The 18,069-nt window shown below is 41.5% G+C and overlaps 2 protein-coding genes across 2 annotated transcripts; both read left to right on the forward strand.

The window, feature by feature from the left end:
* The first annotated feature begins 4,967 nt into the window (after positions 1–4,967).
* popdc3 (popeye domain cAMP effector 3) lies at positions 4,968–8,357 on the forward strand. Its single transcript, XM_086114692.1, has 3 exons — positions 4,968–5,581; positions 7,048–7,156; positions 7,318–8,357. The coding sequence occupies exons 1-3, from the start codon at positions 5,076–5,078 to the stop codon at positions 7,585–7,587; spliced, it is 885 nt and encodes a 294-aa protein (XP_085970818.1). The 5' UTR covers positions 4,968–5,075; the 3' UTR covers positions 7,588–8,357.
* A 4,193-nt stretch (positions 8,358–12,550) lies between these two features.
* On the forward strand, positions 12,551–17,862 carry popdc1 (popeye domain cAMP effector 1). Its single transcript, XM_086114691.1, has 8 exons — positions 12,551–12,673; positions 13,505–13,773; positions 14,209–14,333; positions 14,706–14,893; positions 15,099–15,207; positions 16,016–16,183; positions 16,258–16,399; positions 17,499–17,862. The coding sequence occupies exons 2-8, from the start codon at positions 13,542–13,544 to the stop codon at positions 17,627–17,629; spliced, it is 1,095 nt and encodes a 364-aa protein (XP_085970817.1). The 5' UTR covers positions 12,551–12,673; positions 13,505–13,541; the 3' UTR covers positions 17,630–17,862.
* The last annotated feature ends 207 nt before the right edge of the window (positions 17,863–18,069 follow it).

Here is an 18,069-nt window from a genome sequence, read left to right on the forward strand (position 1 = left end):
AGAGCTGCAGCCGCTGATTGCATGTCATTAACAGAAGCTCTGCTGCTTTGCTGACTGTTTTGAACTACAGTACTTAGCGTATTGCCACAGCATTCTCACCGCTGCGTCTATGTGTGTCACCTACAATTTTGCTTCCAGCCCTTCTTCAGGCTTCATGTCTGCTGGGCTACAGGCATTTACTTTCACCAGTTTGATAATCCGTTGTCAAAGTCAGATTATTTGTATTTTTTTTTTCACGTTAATATAGCCTTATATTTTGTGTTACCTGACACTGGATCATAAACAAATCTTTTTTTTTTTTTTCAGAAATCTACGTAATTCAATGTTGCTATCGCTGTAACCTAATCACAAGATTCATTGTTTTCATACTTAAAGTGGGATTTTGCACACTGCACCATTCCAGCTCAGGCGAGACATACACAGCCCCGCCGATGGGATCGCTCAACGGATGCCGTCAGCACTCTGACACATTTCAGGACTTTCCAATTACACAATCACTTACACTTTTCACTTTCCTCGGAGGCACACTGAGGGCAATTTTACAGCAAAAAGCAACCACAAGAAAGATTCTTGAGAAAAAAAAGGGTGTGTGCAGAGCTAATAATGTTGACACTGCAAGAGAAAGCACACCTAACCGTTCTATGTGGAACTGTGTCGTTTGTGGACTAAAGTAATATTTCTCAAACGTTTAGTTCGTTCTGTAGCTAACAAGTACATATTCATGTCAAGTGGTGTTTTGAGGTTACAAACAAACATTAAGATGTGGCATACACTTCTTATAGCCACAGATTTAAAGATAAACAAATACAAGGACATGCTATATACATCTAGTATTTTGGTCCTCTCCGTGTGCTTTTATTTAAATTTAACCTGCATGTTTTAGGAATCTGGAGGAAGCCGGAGTACCTGGAAAAAAAGCCACGCAAGCACCTGTGGAACATGCAAACTCCACACAAGAAGGATAATTTTAATTCTGCCCACAAATCTGATGAGGTTAAGCGTCTCAGAGAATGGATGGATGTTAGTTACTTCTACATCTTTTTTTTACATTCACATAGATACTTACATTTTTTACTTATGATTTATATTGATGTGCTCATCAAGATGACCTTTTCACGGGATGTTGTTATTATTTGTCAACTATACGCATGTTAAGATTTTGAGACGCTTTTGTGATTAAGAGCTATATGAAGAAATTTGACTTGACTTCAGTTTGATACTGATTCTGTGTTTCAGTCAAGATATAGCAGAACCTCACCAAAGCCACAAATGGAAATGGAATTCTTGGACAATACTGACCCCCGGTGGAAAGTAAGACGAGCAGTGACACACACTCAGACATATCTGCGCCGACTGTTTAATTGTTTGTGTTATAATTTATTGTTTTGTTGTTGTTGGGGTTGTTGATTCTCAACGGACACCATTCCTTTTTTTTTTTTTACTTTATGACAATAAATTTTTTATACATCATGTAATAAATAAATAATATACATTGTGTTGGGTTTTTACAAGCTTGTACCTTCAGCAGCACTAAGATTTTGGCCAGCTACAGATACATGAAAAAGTAGTTCACACTGCACTGGGTAGCTTTGAATGTTTTTTTCTCTTCTTAATAAAAAAAAAAAAAAAACATTTAAGAACTGCATCTTCTGTTCACTGGAATTATATTTGTCAAATATTTACATTTATTTGAGTATCTTAAAATACTATCAAAGAGAGGAAATGGTTTTAAACAAAAGAGTTACAGCATATACTGCAAACCTCGGTAAGTGTTTTGGATAATGGATGAATGGATATATGTGTGTGCGTGCGTGCATGCGTGTGTGTATGTTTGTATACACATACACTGTACACTGGACATTAAAGTCCACTTACCATGCAACGTGATCCATGGGTTTTTGAAAGAATGAATCAGTTTTTAATTGATACCATTTGTCCGTATATATATTTTAAACTGCTTCTGTGTTTGAACCTCATTTTAACCCACCATTGTGGCCCATCAGGGTGTACTTAACGTTTGTTGCTATTTATACTGTACATATAAACGTGCTATAAATAGTTGGTGTTGGGTGTCTGGTGATATCAGAGGACTGTGAGGAGATCATTCCCAAAACTTTATGCATCTATATATGCACACACCTGTGAACATACCGGTACATAATTCTTGAATTCTAAACATGTTCCCTCGACCTTGTGAAAATCTGGAATTCCATTTTCTGTTGTTTGACATTGTCATGAAACCCCTGTCTGCAAAAAGGGGTCAGACCCACAGAGAGTATCCCTGCAACAGTGTCTTGCAATAAATGGGTTCACTGTCCTTCTTTTTTGCTCCAGATCTACAAGCTCCTCTTATTTTCTCCATGCAGAAAACAAAAAAAAATTGGTCACCTTCATCAGATACACAAAGACGGACATCTACTATTCACTCAACACCATTGAGTGATTCATCCCACCCCAAAAATATAAACAAGGGGATAGAGGCTAATATACCGCACATATAGAGTAAAAACGTGTTCCTTCTATTTGGGTTATGCTATTTAGTTTACTGTTGTTGTTATTTTAAGCTTAAAATAAAACACATTTGACAAACATCAATCACCCTGCCACAGGAAAACAACAGAACCAAGAGCTGTTATGCTTAATACCAAAGAGCGAGAGAGAGAGAGAAAGAGAGAGAGAGAAAGAGCTTTCGCTTGAATGTGCATACAGCTTAACTCAAAATTAGGTTTTCCAAATGGTAAAAAAAATGTCAAAATAAATAAATAATTTCCGACATTGGTTTCGTTGTGAGTAGTATTTTTGTAATCACGTGGACTTGCATTTTTACTCATCATTAATGTTGAGTGTGACGCAACCACCTCCTCAAAGGAGACATTATGTCACAGGAGAGGTTTTGCTATGGCGGTGTGCACACAGAAGTCAGGTGGACCCAAGCACAGGGAAGCAGACGAAAAGGCAGTAGAGCAAAGAAATGTCAAAAGGTATTTTTGAGGGTCATGGGTGTGCTGGAGCCAATCCCAGATGACTTCAGGTGAGAGGCGGTGTACAACCTATCCTGCTCACCACCCATGGAAGGACACAGAAACAACCATTCATACTTACGGACAATTTAGAGTATCCAACTGACCTATTGGCTGGCAACCGGTTCAAGGTGTACACCACCTACTGCCCGAAGAGAGCTGGGATAGGCTTCAGCACGCCCGTGACCCTTGCGGGGGTAAGCAGATTAGAAAACGGATGGATGGATAAATGGATGGGTGGATGAATGGATGGATGGATACTGGAGGATCTTAACTGGTGCTACAAATATATCTGATGGGTCTACATCACCCCCTTACCCCGGTGTAAATACAGCTTTGAAGGTGAGCCTCCTCATGTGATTGTATACCGTATTGTGTAAACGCCGACAGCTTGTATTCACTGCTATCTGCAGTAGTGATATTTGATTGACAGTTAACAGCTCAATGGGGCATGGTTTCAGCACATTCAACGTTTCAGAGCAAAGAACGCGGATTGATTTTTCAAGATTTTGAAGCCAAATTGAAACACTTGGCGATGGTTTTTCAATAATTGAAATTTGGCAGGATTGCTCACAACACGAAGTTCTGTGGTGTAAAATTTAGACAGTCTTTGTGTTATGTGTGTACACTGACACAGTGTAGTGAAGGTCGAAATTCAGTTGAAGAAAATCTGGCCAATACAGTAATGACTCCTATGTTATTATAGACTAATTTGCATTTTTGCAGATTTGCTTTATTCCATTATACCGTACAGTATTCCCATGTGTTTCCAAATTTGAAAAGAAAAGTGATTGTCATTTAGTTGCATCATAATGCATTAATGGAAACCATTTTGCTTGGACTATGCCTTGGAAATATTTTACAGTAAATAAGGTGAAGGGTATTTCATTCAAAATTATTCATCAATGTTACCCTGTGGGATCCTTTTCTTGTTACATTTAATTGATATATATGGATGTAAAGTGTGCCTTCTCTGGTTTCAAATCTAAATAAGAGCGGTTTACCTGCTGGTTGAGAAGAAGCGCCTTTGGCTTAAGCCAAATTATGGCAGGATTTTTACTTTCTGGACCTGGTTTTGACACCTCTGCATTCCGAGACTATTGTACATCTGTTTTGGATGTGTGCTCATACTCTAAATTGTGGGAATACATTTGCAGATTTGTCTTGGACAAATTAGGCCGGCTGGGTACACCCTGAGTTGGTTGCCAGCCAAACAGACATTGTATATTTATATTGTTGACAGATTATAACTAATTCATTCATTCATTCATTTTACGAACTGCTTTATCGGGAGTGCTGGAGCCTAACCCAGCTGTCTTCGGGCAGTAGGTGGGGGACACCCTGAACCTGATGCCAGCCAATCGCAGGGCACACAGAAACAAACAACCATTCGCGCTCACACTCACACCTGGAGACAATTTGGAGTGTTCAATCAGTCTGCCATGCATGTTTTTTTTTTGTTTTTTTTTTTTATGTGGGAGGAAACCGGAGGACCCGGAGAAAACCCACGCAAGCACGGGGAAAATATGCAAACTCCACACAGGGAGGCCGGAGCTGGAATTGAAACCGGTACCTCTGCACTGTGAAGTCGACGTGCTAACCACTGGACTACCGGCCGCCTAAGATAAGATAAGATATCCTTTGTTTGTCCCACACTGGGGAAATTTACAGTCTACAGCAGCAAGATTGTGGGTAGAAAGAAGATTAATTAATTGTAAAACAAAAAAACAAACCAGAAAATATTTTGCAGAGTAAACTGGATAAATAAACACTTTTATTAAGCCCAAATAAATTTGCCGTTTTTTCATGCTTCCAATGGAAAGTCTAAGTCACATCTGCCCAACCTGGTGTAGTATAATAATATCCTTTTTATTGTTTTCCCATTTAACCAATTTCCGGTTTTGCCGTTGTCAAATTCCGCTGTTTTGACACCGACAGGTGTCGACTCTGAGTTTATCTGCCTTGCTGTGCGTGATTCTCGCTTGTCTGGCTCCGCGGGACACTTGGCGTTGACGCTGTCATGCGTCAATAGTTGATATCATCACTTTTGAAAAGATGGAGCCTCCGGACTTTAAAGCTACGAACTTGACCGTGGAGCCCGAACAGCGCGAATACCCGTTATGTGACAAATGGAGAGAGGACTCCGAGAGTTCGGTGTTCCAGCTCGCCAACATCTTCCTTCTCCTCGGCTTCATGGGTGGTAGCGGTGTTTTCGGACGGTTCTACATGTTCACCTTCTTGACTCTGGGCTTCTTCTGCGCCACTCTCTGGGCTTGGTCGGACTCGTGCACCATCGACGCGTTCCTGTGGTGTTTGGCGCTGTTCGCTGTGTGTCTGGGCCAGTTTCTCCGTGCTGCCTGCAGAATCAGGAACGTCTCATTCGAAAGAGACTTCCAGGAGCTCTATATGTGCATGTTTAAGAAGATCGGAGTTTCACGCTCACAATTTGGGAAAATCGTTTCCTGCTGTGACAGAAATATCCACACCATAGAGAAGGATCACTTCTTCGCCATAGAAGGAAAGACCTCCATCGATAAATTATCCTTGCTCATGTCCGGCAGGTGATACATGAAACTTTTGACGTCATGAATCTGCACATTTGAAAACTACTCGTTTATGAGCAATTTATTTTCTTGAGAATGCAAACGGACCATACTTGATGTTATGATCATGTCATGGATAAAATTGGGTTGATGTGAATTCATTACAAGGGTTAAACATTTACTTTATTCACTGTATTAATTTAACGTTCATTTATACAGGTAAGAAAATGGAGAACATATTCTCTTTTCTACTGTTCATCTGGCAGCATGCAGCCAAGTAAGACAAAGATTAAAAAAATGAAAAGAAATATACAGACAACAAACTGTCCAATTACAATATTACATCAAATCACATAATGAATTAAAGGTTCAAAACACGCTTAAAACACCCCTTAACTGTATGCAATTCAAAATGATGACAGAGCAGAAGCACCTGCAGAATAATTGAACTGTAGGTGACGGAAGAAAATAGACTAAACCTCTGAGTCTAAAACCAATAATGTTGTAATTCATGCAATACAATGGGCGCTGTTACAATTTACAATTAACTACACCAAGTTTTTTTTTCCTGTCATGAATGCAGAATTGCGTCATCTGACATTGTTTATTATTGGATTATGTTGCCTGATTATGCCACTCCTGGTATTTAAAGATCATTTGTGTCCTCAGTCCAGTTCCAAAACATGTTAACATTCGATTCCGGCTCCGGCCTTCCTGTGTGAAGTTTGCATGTTCTCCCCGTGCCAGCATGGGTTTTCTCCGGGTACTCTGGTTTCCGCCCACATTCCAAAAACATGCATGGCAGGATGATTGGGCACTTTAAATTGTCCCTAGGTGTGATTGTGAGCGCAAATGGTTGTTTGTCTTACGTGTGCACTGTGATTGATTGGCAACCAGTTTAGGGTGTACCTCGCCTCCTGCCCAAAGTCAGCTAGGATTGGCTCCAGCACCCCGCGACACTTTTAAGGATCAGCGGATGAGAAGATAGATGTATAAAACGAACAACTGTAGCATTCCGATTTCATCTCTGAAAACATTCAGTCAACAAATGAAAAGTGCCTTCTCTAGTTCTGGATGTCGTTCTGGATTCCGAAGTCATTTACAATAATCTTTCAATCTGTTGGCCTCGAACTCTGCCATGATTTTGTTGACATTACGAATGATTCTCGAAATCGTTGACTTTGCAAATTCGTAGTCTCAACTGAGCTTTGTCTGGGAGACTCCCTTTCGTAAGTGTGAGGCAATGTCCGCCTTCAAGAAGAGCAAGATTTGCTTCCTAGTCAATTTCCTTTGACAATTGCTTTGCAATTGACTGCTGATCAGTCTAGACAGGGTGTCAGTCTCACCATACATCTGGGATTGACTTCTGTATTGAAAAATATCAAATAGGCCACAAAAACGGCTGTAATTACATTTGTTTGAGAAGTGGCAGAAATGTTGTCGAAAAATATCAATTTATCCGAAATCTTTGTGTTGTCCTACAGAATCCGAGTGACTGTTCACGGCGAGTTTCTGCACTACATCTACCCATTCCAGTTTCTGGATTCACCAGAATGGGACTCTCTCAGACCATCAGAAGAGGGTGTATTCCAGGTCACCTCCCATTCACGTACACATGCAAAATCATATAAGTTGCGGTTAAGTCGTAATGTCATCACTGCCACTCTGTATTCTGTGTCAGAAATTTGACTGGTGCCAACCTTTCACGTCGCAATCACATTGCAATCAGTCACCGTGTATTTCTCTGTCTTTAGGTCACCCTGTCAGCTGATAACCCGTGTACATATGTGTCATGGAGGAGGAAGAAGCTCTATCTTCTTTTTGCTAAACACCGCTACATAGCCAGGATCTTTGCTCTGGTTGTGCGGAATGACATTGCAGAGAAGCTATACTCACTGAACGACAGCGCATTCAACTGCTCCGGACATCGCTATGATCTGCGCTTACCAAGTTACTGTCACATGCCAGGGACCGAATTAGAAGTCCCAATGAAAGTTCCAGTGCAGGTTGAAATGTCTGCTTGACCACACAAACACTCATGCAGGCCAGACAGTTTCCTCATTGAGAATAGGAAGAGGTAATTGTCTGCTTCAACCATCTTGTTTTCATCCATTTTCTTAATTTTAAATAAATAACTCTGAATGTAGAGTAGGCAACATAATGTCTCGCATAATGGGATCAAAATGGGATTTATCACTTCAGTGCTAATGCTAGCAGTCTTGGAGATCTAGGTTCGCTCATTTTTTCAAGCGAGTGTACCATCGCTTTTTTTTTTTGAGCTGTGGTTTTAAGGTGAATATTTGTTTTTTTGATGAGAAGTCTCGACATGACCACAGTTATTCATTACGCGGCAGTATTTCCCTGAAAGCACTCTTTGAAGAAGGACGAGTGTTTTTGTTTATGAATTTTTGGGTTCATCAATACAAATCAGATACTTACAAACAGAAGAAACTTTGTGCACTTCTAATCATTTTCGTACTTGCCGGTAATTGTAACCTTTGCCAATAATTACCTTTGTTTATGTGTTGTTTTAACATTATGTAAAAACAACACCACCAAAACAGAAACCGATCCATACTGTGAGTGAGCTTATTTGACTGCTTTTGTTCATTGTTTTTCAATGTGATAAACTAATGATTATTTTGAGTATGTGCTCTATGGTTGTTTTTAGCATTGAAAAGAAAAGCTTACAAAGTGATGTCAGATATGCTTCAAGTCCTTTGGTTCGATTTGGTAAAAATGTCCGAAGCCCATGTTATATGAGCCTGTTACAATATGGTGAGAGAACTATACGAAATCAATACAAAATGCATAATTTAATGTAATTGTATTGTGTTCGTTATGATACCCATGTTTTATTATTGTTTTTTTAAGCCCTATATAAATAAAGACGTTTTGTATTGCATCAGTGACGGTTCACCTGTTTTCTGAAGCTGAGCCATGATTGGTTGCTACCTGAGTCTCGAGCAACTGCGCTGTCATTTTCAGTCGACACTAAGTCGCAAAAAGGCTGCCTCCTTATATGGACAAAAACGGGTGAATTTTCTCTGCTTAACCCCAATTCCACAAATGCAATATTAATCAGAATGTCGTGTTTAGACAAATAGGGCTGCATAGAACTTATTGTCAAGAATTTTGGGGGGTTGACTTCCACTTTTATGATCTCTGCAATATAATGAAATATCGGTTAAAACCTTAAAGCCATGTACAGTATGCACTTAACAATGTTGAACACAATTGTTGGCACAAAATTGTGTTTTATAACTAAGAAAATATGATAATTAGGGTGCTTTACTTTCTTCAGCTACTAAGCCCACTGTCTGCTCACATCCACATCACCTGTTCTTGACTTTGCCATATTACAACCCAAACTGGCCCAAATACATTGAACAAAAATGGGCCACATGTGGTACGTGTTGTCCACTTGAGGCATACATCCTTATCGTCAAGAATGACCATTGTCTACTCTGCCACATATCTGCCAAGGTGGACTGTATTTTTTTATTTTGTATTTATGCTAAATGTAGCATTTAGCACATGGGTCAGTTTAGTTTCGCATCTGCTTTGTGAATGGGTCACCAGTTTTAACCCATGCCGCCAACTTAGCCCATATATATATATATATATATATATATATATATAAATCCTCGTCTCACCCCCCCTCGGGTGGTGTCCGTCCCTCATTCAGCTCGGGTCCTCTACCAGAGGCCAGGAAGCTTGAGGGTTCTGCGCAGTATCCTTGCTGTTCCCAGCACTGCACATTTCTGGACTGAGATGTCCGATGTTGTTCCCGGGATCTGTTGCAACCACTCATCTAGTTTGGGGGTTACTGCCCCGAGTGCTCTGACCACCACAGGCACGACTGTCACCTTTACCTTCCAGGCTCTCTCCAGCTCCTCTCTGAGCCCTTGGTATTTCTCGAGTTTCTCGTGTTCCTTCTTTCTGATGTTTCCATCACTTGGGACCGCTTCATCCACTACAACGGCTTTCCTCTGCCCTTTATCTATGATCACGGTATCTGGTTGGTTCGCCATTACCATCTTGTCAGTCTGGATCTGGAAGTCCCACAGGATCTTCGCTCTGTCATTCTCCACCACCTTCGGAGGTGTTTCCCATTTTGACCTTGGGGTTTCCAGTCCATACTCCGCACAGATGTTTCGGTAGACTATGCCAGCCACCTGGTTATGGCGTTCCATGTAGGCTTTCCCTGCCAGCATCTTACACCCTGCAGTTATGTGTTGGATCGTCTCAGGTGCCTCTTTGCACAACCTACACCTTGGGTCTTGTCTGGTGTGGTATATCTGGGCCTCAATGGCTCTGGTGCTCAGGGCCTGCTCCTGAGCAGCCAGGATGAGTGCCTCTGTGCTGTCCTTCAGGCCAGCCCTCTCTAGCCACTGATAGGACTTCTTGAGATCGGCCACTTCAGTTATGGTCCGGTGGTACATCCCGTGTAGGGGCTTGTCCTCCCATGATGGTCCCTCTTCCAGCGCCTCATCTTCTATTCCCCATTGTCTGAGACATTCTCTGAGTACGTCATCCGTTGGAGCCTTCTCCTTGATGTATTCATGGAGCTTCGATGTTTCATCCTGGACAGTGGCTCTCACACTCACTAGTCCCCGGCCTCCTTCCTTTCGGCTTGTGTACAGTCTCAGGGTGCTGGATTTGGGATGGAACCCTCCGTACATGGTTAGGAGCTTTCGGGTCTTAACGTCCGTGGTCTGAATCTCTTCCTTTGGCCACCTTATTATTCCTGCAGGGTATCTGATCACTGGCAGGGCATAGCTGTTTATTGCCCGGGTCTTATTCTTGCCATTGAGCTGGCTTCTTAGGACTTGCCTCACTCGGTGGAGGTATTTGGCCATAGCCGCTTTCCTTGTTGCCAGTTCAAGGTTGCCATTGGCTTGTGGTATACCGAGGTACTTGTAGCTGTCCTCAATGTCTGCTATTGTTCCTTCAGGGAGTGAGACCCCTTCAGTGCGGACTACCTTTCCTCTCTTAGTCACCATCCGACTACATTTCTCAAGCCCGAATGACATCCCGATGTCGCTGCTGTAGATCCTGGTTGTGTGGATCAGGGAGTCTATGTCCCTTTCGCTCTTAGCATACAGCTTTATGTCATCCATGTAGAGGAGGTGACTGATTGTAGCTCCATTTCTGAGGTGGTATCCATAGCCTGTCTTGGTGATTACTTGGCTTAGGGGGTTCAGTCCTATGCAGAACAGCAGTGGGGAGAGTGCATCACCTTGATATATGCCACATTTGATGGACACTTGGGTAAGTGGCTTGCCATTGGCTTCAAGTGTGGTTTTCCACATCCTCATCGAGTTCGCAACGAAGGCTCTTAGGGTCCTGTTCACCTTATACAACTCCAAGCATTCAGTGATCCATGTATGTGGCATCGAGTCATAGGCTTTCTTGTAATCAATCCAGGCTGTGCACAGTTTGGTACGTCGGGACCTGCAGTCTTGTGCGACTGTTCTGTCAACCAGGAGCTGATGTTTGGCTCCTCTGGTATCTCTACCAATGCCCTTCTGTGCTTCGCTCATGTATTGATCCATGTGTCCACTTATCTTAGCCGCAATGATGCCTGACATGAGCTTCCATGTTGTGGAGAGACAGGTTATTGGCCAATAGTTGGATGGGACTGCACCCTTTGAGGGATCGTTCATGATCAGGATCGTTCGCCCTTCGGTTAGCCATCCTGGGTGAGTCCCATCCCTCAGCAGCTGGTTCATTTGTGCTGCTAGGCGCTCATGGAGTGCTGTGAGTTTCTTTAGCCAGTAGGTGTGGACCATGTCCGGGCCTGGTGCTGTCCAGTTCTTCATATCTGAGACTCTTTCCTGTATGTCTGCTACTGTTATGGTAACTGGGTTCTGTTCAGGGAGGTTGCTGTGCTCCTCTCTCAGGGTCACCAGCCATTGTGCACTGCTGTTATGTGCAACCTCCTTCTCCCATATCCCTTTCCAGTACCTTTCAGTTTCCAGTCTTGGTGATCAGCTCTGTTGTTAGGACCCTGCCACTGAGCGTACACTTTCGCAGGTTGTGTTGCAAACAGCCTGTTTATTCGTCTGGCATCATTCTCTTTCGTGTACCGCTTTAGGCGGCTGGACAAGGCTTGGAGCCTTTGTTTGGCAGTTTCGAGTGCAGGTATGGTCATCTGGATGTACCTCTCGGGTATCGGCCTTTTCATCACACCTCTCTGGGCCTCCGTCAATTGACTCCCATCTTTCCGAGCCGCCTTGATCTTAGCCTCCAACCGTCTTTTCCATGGTGGGTAACGTATCTCATGGCTTCCATGGTTGCTCTTATAGCCAAGCATCTCTAGGATCACTGATCCTGAAGCGTATATCAGCTCATTGGTTTCCGTGATCGTTACGGTAGGATCGCCCTCAGTGCTGCATTCACACTTTCCATGAGACTTTCAGGTGGTACTTCACATAGACGATGTAATCGGTTTCTAGGTTGCCCAGCTTTCATTCTCGCCATGATCTTAGCTTTCAGGTCAGTTGCTGCCTCACTCAGCATTTCATTCATTGGGGCTTGCCTCCCAATCTCTGGTATGACCTCCTCCTCTGATCTGGCAGCCTGGGGCCCTTCACCATGGAACCTGCGTTGTACCTCATCAATCTCAAGTTGTGACAGCAGTTGCCGTTTGTGGATGTTGGAACATCATATATATATATGATGTTCAATCATATATATATATATATATATATATATATATATATATATATACATATAATATATAATGTCAGTGTGGGATTTTCGAATGGAGGACCATCTAACTGTGTACAGTATCAGTTTTCCCCCCCAAAATTTATGTTTAAATGTATTCTGGCTCCCCCTGGCGAATTTTCAGTCACCGCATATGCGCTCCTTGTCCATTTTAGTCTCTGCCTGTCAACCCAGTGGAATGTGCGACGTACATCATGCAGGCACCAGACACCCCAACCCCCTACCCCACCCCACACCCCAGCCCAGCCACCCCCTACCACACTCCCATCAGAGTGTTCTGCAAATGCTCTGCAGCTCGCTCTTCGTTTGACGTCGTCTTTCAAAGAAGTCTATCCTCCATCGTTGCTCCTCACAAATAACCAAGTCGCTGAATCGGTGAGTAACAAATACATTTTTTACTTTCTCAGCACAAACTCAGAAAGTTGTATGTGTGACAGATTTCACAATGGAAACTGAGCATGTTCGCACGGATCTATTTTTAAAAGCAGCTCTTCCACAGTATCGGCCACATCAGCTCGAGCTAAGATCATGCACAGCATCTGACAACACCGGGAAATTACTGTTGTCCATCTTCGGGAAAGATACCAAAACATTGTGAGATGTTCAATCATATTTCTTTTCAGTGCAGACTGACAAATATTGGCACTTCCTGCACATGCGTTCAGCTATCCCTATTTGAACTTAACTCTAAATGAAAGAACATCCACGTACGTTTTAAAACAAACCCAACTTACATCAGTCGGAAATAATTTCACACATGAATGTTAAACGGCACTTGTAGACATATACAGGACATAATTTACTTTTTGTGTTTGGTTGATAATTGCATCCATTTAGAATGATTTACTTTCAAACACATTTCTGTGAACATTTCACAGTGGTAAAATGCGTATTCAATGTCACTCTGCAATGTAAATTTTACTCCTTTGTGTTTGTGGTGTACTTTTTGTGTCGTACTTCAGAAAGGGAAACATGATCAGTTCACTGTACTGTATTAACCTCAGAAGAAGATGACATAAATGTTAACACTGTGCATTCAGAACAAAAGAACTGTCATTAAAATGCAAATGTTGGCAACTTTGATTTTTCAGCATTCCTGACATCCCAGATAAAATACCCTCTTTCTGAAAGTTATTTGAAAAGAAATCCACTGTGGCAATGCTCAATGTTGGAACCCTAAGTGATTTTTCGCTTCCACTGGCATAGGATTTTGCCCTCTACTCCAAGGTGACCGTGCAGCAGGATGTCCTTGACCCCTGGGCCGTCCTCTCCCCTCCTCTTTACAACACCACCCCCATTCCACTCAGCCACCCCTATATACTCATCTGTGGAGCCCAATGCTACTGCTTGCCAGGAGTGGGAGCAGGCCCACCATCTTCTCTTCCACCTAGGCAACATGTCTCTGCTGATGGGCCTGGTCATCCCCACCACGCTTGGTCTGCACATGATCCTGCTTCGCCTTCTTCTCGCGACAGGTCTGTCTGGAGCGCCGCCTTCTGGTGGCATACTCATTGGAATGCTACAGCTGTAAGATGCCTTTGTTTGATTCTTTTTTCCCCAAGTTCTGCATTAATGGTACCTTGGGTAAACTTTCAACAAAGGAGAGATAAAGAAAGAATATAATGGCAGCTGGAAGATTTATTTACCGCATGTTTATCTTCCACTTGGAACCAGACAAGAGACAGGAAGCAGCAAGATTCATGGGAAATGGTCATTTATTTATAAAGTCTATTCAAAGAGCCATGTCTCAGAGGGATTGAAATAGGGATCGAGTAAGTGAAAGAGAAAATAAAAAGAACACAATATTGGATAGCGGGATTTCATAGCCAGTGTTCATTTTGTATAGATATTTGATTTTTAAATGTGCTATGTCCCTATATCCTTAAACTGTGTTTCTTGCGCCCTGACAGGATGTGGCTTCTTCATTGCTTGGGCAACTTTGTACAGGTGTAACATGGACGTGATGGTTTGGAATGTGGTTTTCCTGGTGGTCAACTTCATGCACTTGTTGTTTCTCTTGTACAAACGTAGGCCGGTGAGTTATATGTTGCTGTTTCCTGAAAACTTCAGTTGGGGTGGGAAGTGTGTCTTTGTTCATGCTGAGATTTAGGCTCCATTTTTTGCATTGTCTGGGAAGGAGGTCACAGATCCTCCTGAATTTCTTTCTGTCTTGAAGTAATCTGATCCCAGGTTGATAAAACAGAAAGGTACCTCTGGGGGATTTGGGGGAAGTAATGTACCAAGTGACAGAATCAGACCAGAACTCAACAATCCATTACGAAACCTTTCCTCCTCAGCCAAAACGCCTTTCTTGACTCTTGGATGTGATTATGCTATATATTTCTGTCACTTTGATAAGACCTTGTTATGCAAAGAATAAATGTAGACTGTTTTTCTGCTTTCTCAGATTAAGATCGACAGGGAGTTGAGGTCCGTGTATAAGCGGATGTTTGAACCCCTACATGTCAATGAGGCTCTGTTTCAGCGACTCACGGGTCAGTTCTGCACCATACAGGCTCTGAAGAAAGGGCAGGCCTATGCCGCAGAGGACAAGACCTCTGTGGACGAACGACTCAGCATTCTTCTCAGAGGGAAGTATGTACCGTTTCATGGCTGACTTGGGTGTCTTAACCTTACTGAAGTAGTAAGAGATCAAACAGATATTTAAGAAAGAATAAAAACACTTCCTTTGAACATGTTTATGAATATATTTAGAAGGAAACGGGGTAAGCTAAACATAGTTTTGTACTGTCTTTTTAGTTTTTAGTATTCATTCTGACCTTAACTTTCCGTGTAACAGGATGGAAGTATCCTATCGAGGGCATTTTCTTCACAACATCTACACCAATGCATTTATTGATTCCCCAGAGTTTCGGTCCACTTTAATGCACAGAGGAGAGAAGTTCCAGGTATTCCATATTTTTCATTTTGATATGATGTACATAAAAAAGTCAATAAACATGGGTACAATTACCAATAACACATTTTTTCAAGTCTATATTACATTATTTATAATAAAAGTGCCAACCGATTTTACCTTTAAGTCTAACCCTTCACTTATGTAGTATGAAAAACACATAAGATGTACCGGTATTGTCCTCTATATAAACAGTGCAACTTGTCAGTATTCTAAATGTTCTATTTCCTTCAGTTATATACATGGTGTTCGACTGGTTAGTACGTCTGCTTCGCAGTGCAGCAGTGCAGGGTTCGATTCCAGCGGAGTAGTTTGCATGTTCTCCCCGTGCCTGCTTGGGTTTTCTGTGGGTTATCCGGTTTACCCCCACATTTCAAAAACATGCATGGCAGATTAATGAAACATCCGAAATTGCCTAGGTGTGATTCTGATGTGAATGATCTTTTGCTCATGTGTGCCATGACAAAGTTGGAGAGCCATATCTGTTGGTTATAAACTGTACATACATATACAAACGCATTATTATGACATATATCCTTGCAAAAAAATATATATATATATAAAAATATATAAAAATATAATATATATTGCTCAGGTTCAAGTCTCAATTGTTCTTTCACAGAAACTTTGGTGAAACTGTCACTTCTCAACAATGCTGAAAGCGAATGTTAAGGAACAAATGTGTTTATAATAACGAGTGATGAATGAAGTTCTTTGATTTGTGTTCCTCTTTCCATCTAAATTAAGAATGGGTGAAACATTTATGAATTGTTCCGTTCTTTCTATAATATGACTAATAGGTAACCATTATGGCAGAGGACGACTGCAAATTTCTGTGTTGGTCTCGGGAGAGACTCACCTACTTCCTGGAATCAGATACATTCCTTAATGAGGTGTTTAGGTACCTCATTGGTAAAGACATTACCAACAAGCTCTACTCTCTCAATGACCCCACACTCAGTGACAAGGTCGGTACAATAATATTGGGAACAATTCAACATTGTATGGCAGATGATAAAATGATTATTTTGTTGGTTCCCAGGCAGTGAAGAAGATGGACCGCCAGCCCAGTCTCTGTTCCCAGCTATCTATGATGCAAATGCGGAACAGCATGGCCAGCACCAGTGACAGTGATGATGTCCTTAATCAGATCCTAAGAGGAGGATCTACTGGATCCTCCCTCCGTAAGTCACAGTGAGGTGTTCATGGGACACCACCAGAGACATAGAATATGGCTAATCGAAGATATTCCGCTTCGAAAAAAAAAAATCAGTCTCTGTAAGTCATATTATACAATTTAAGTGTTTGAATTAATAAGAGATACCGAATTAAACAATGTTTTCCTAAATGTTTGCCCTGATTATCCCCGCCCCCCTCCCCCACAATTCCCCCACCCCCTCCACCACAATTTGTTTTTAGCTCAGTCATTTATTCATTACTTCTTCCGAATCCCTAATATTGTTCTGTATTCTTGTCATTTTGTGCTTATTTTCATTACCTCTAACTTTGCAATTTTGTTTACCAACAGACCGACTAATATTCAGGGGTGGGTCTACGTGGTGGCCAGGGGTGGCTAAAACCAAGGTCAAGGTCATCTTTATTGTCAAATAAGCTCAATGTGCAACATACAGCACAGATTAAATTTCTTTCCTCTCAATCCTCAGTGCAAACATGCTGTGCATTAAAATACACAAAGCTAAAGATAAGGCACCGAAAATAGACTGTATAAAAAAGGCATAAATATATAAATCAAAGCAATATAAACAACGGCACTTATGACTATTGTGGGTTAACGTGAAAGTAGTGCATTGTGCGATAAACAGATGTCTGTATCCACACGCCCTGGCGATCCACACACTTAGGGTAAATTTTGATATCCGCAATTTTCCTCTCATTTTTTTAAATGGATACATTATGCACTTTTTTATGCACTTACACACATTAAACCAAATATTTGTTTCAAGTGAAGCCACTCTGTCAAAAAGCACAGAGGATTATTGCCCTTCAAAAGCCTTTTTACGACTGAAGAGCTCTTTTTGTTTATCACAAAGGCTCTTAACGTTGTAATGAGGAAAATATGTTAATTGATGAATCAAACAGAATGTTCCAAGATCGAGAAGTGGACACATTGTCAATATTAATCCACTGAAATGTGAATTATTTGGTGTGTTGACAAGGGGTTACCTTGTTTTGTGTTGTTCTAAGATGTCATGCTCTTGCAACAAATGGTAAATTATGTTTTAATATCAAAATACGATTTTTTGTGTTGTTGTCTCTGTCTAGAAAAATCACCAGTTGTCAAGGACTCTGCAAAAATGAAGCCGATTGAAGAAGGTATGGAGGATGATGTTTTTGCTGATTCTCCTCCCAACAAGCCCTGCCGTCCTTCCGGCACATCCACTGAGGAAGTGTAACTGGGGGAAACAAACACACACACACACACACACACACACACACCAGCAAGAAAATAAGACAGCATCCAAGACAAATTACATTATCGATGCCAAGAATAAAAGATGAAAGAAACAATTTAGACAAGTCATGTTTGTTTGTAAAATTGTAAATTGAAATGTATTTTGTTTTAGATATCGGATGTCATCACTCTTTATATTGTGGACATTTTTCAATAAATAGCAATATTTTGGTCTGTGCAGTGCCTGTTAATTAAAGTTTATTAAATTCTATTAGCTGTCTAACTTTTATGAAAATGTCTTCCTGACAAAGCTCTTCTGAATTTTGTGGGATTGTGACATAACAGTATGGGTACATAATAATCTCCCCCGCCTCTCCGTACCCACCTATTTTCTCCACCCATGATGTGGCAGCTAAATTGAATGAAGATTTTCCGCTTTTA

The sequence above is a fragment of the Hippocampus guttulatus genome, chromosome 6 (assembly GCF_054856545.1).
Source record: "Hippocampus guttulatus isolate MCC_2025c chromosome 6, RoL_Hgut_1.0, whole genome shotgun sequence".
Classification (NCBI taxonomy): domain Eukaryota; kingdom Metazoa; phylum Chordata; class Actinopteri; order Syngnathiformes; family Syngnathidae; genus Hippocampus; species Hippocampus guttulatus.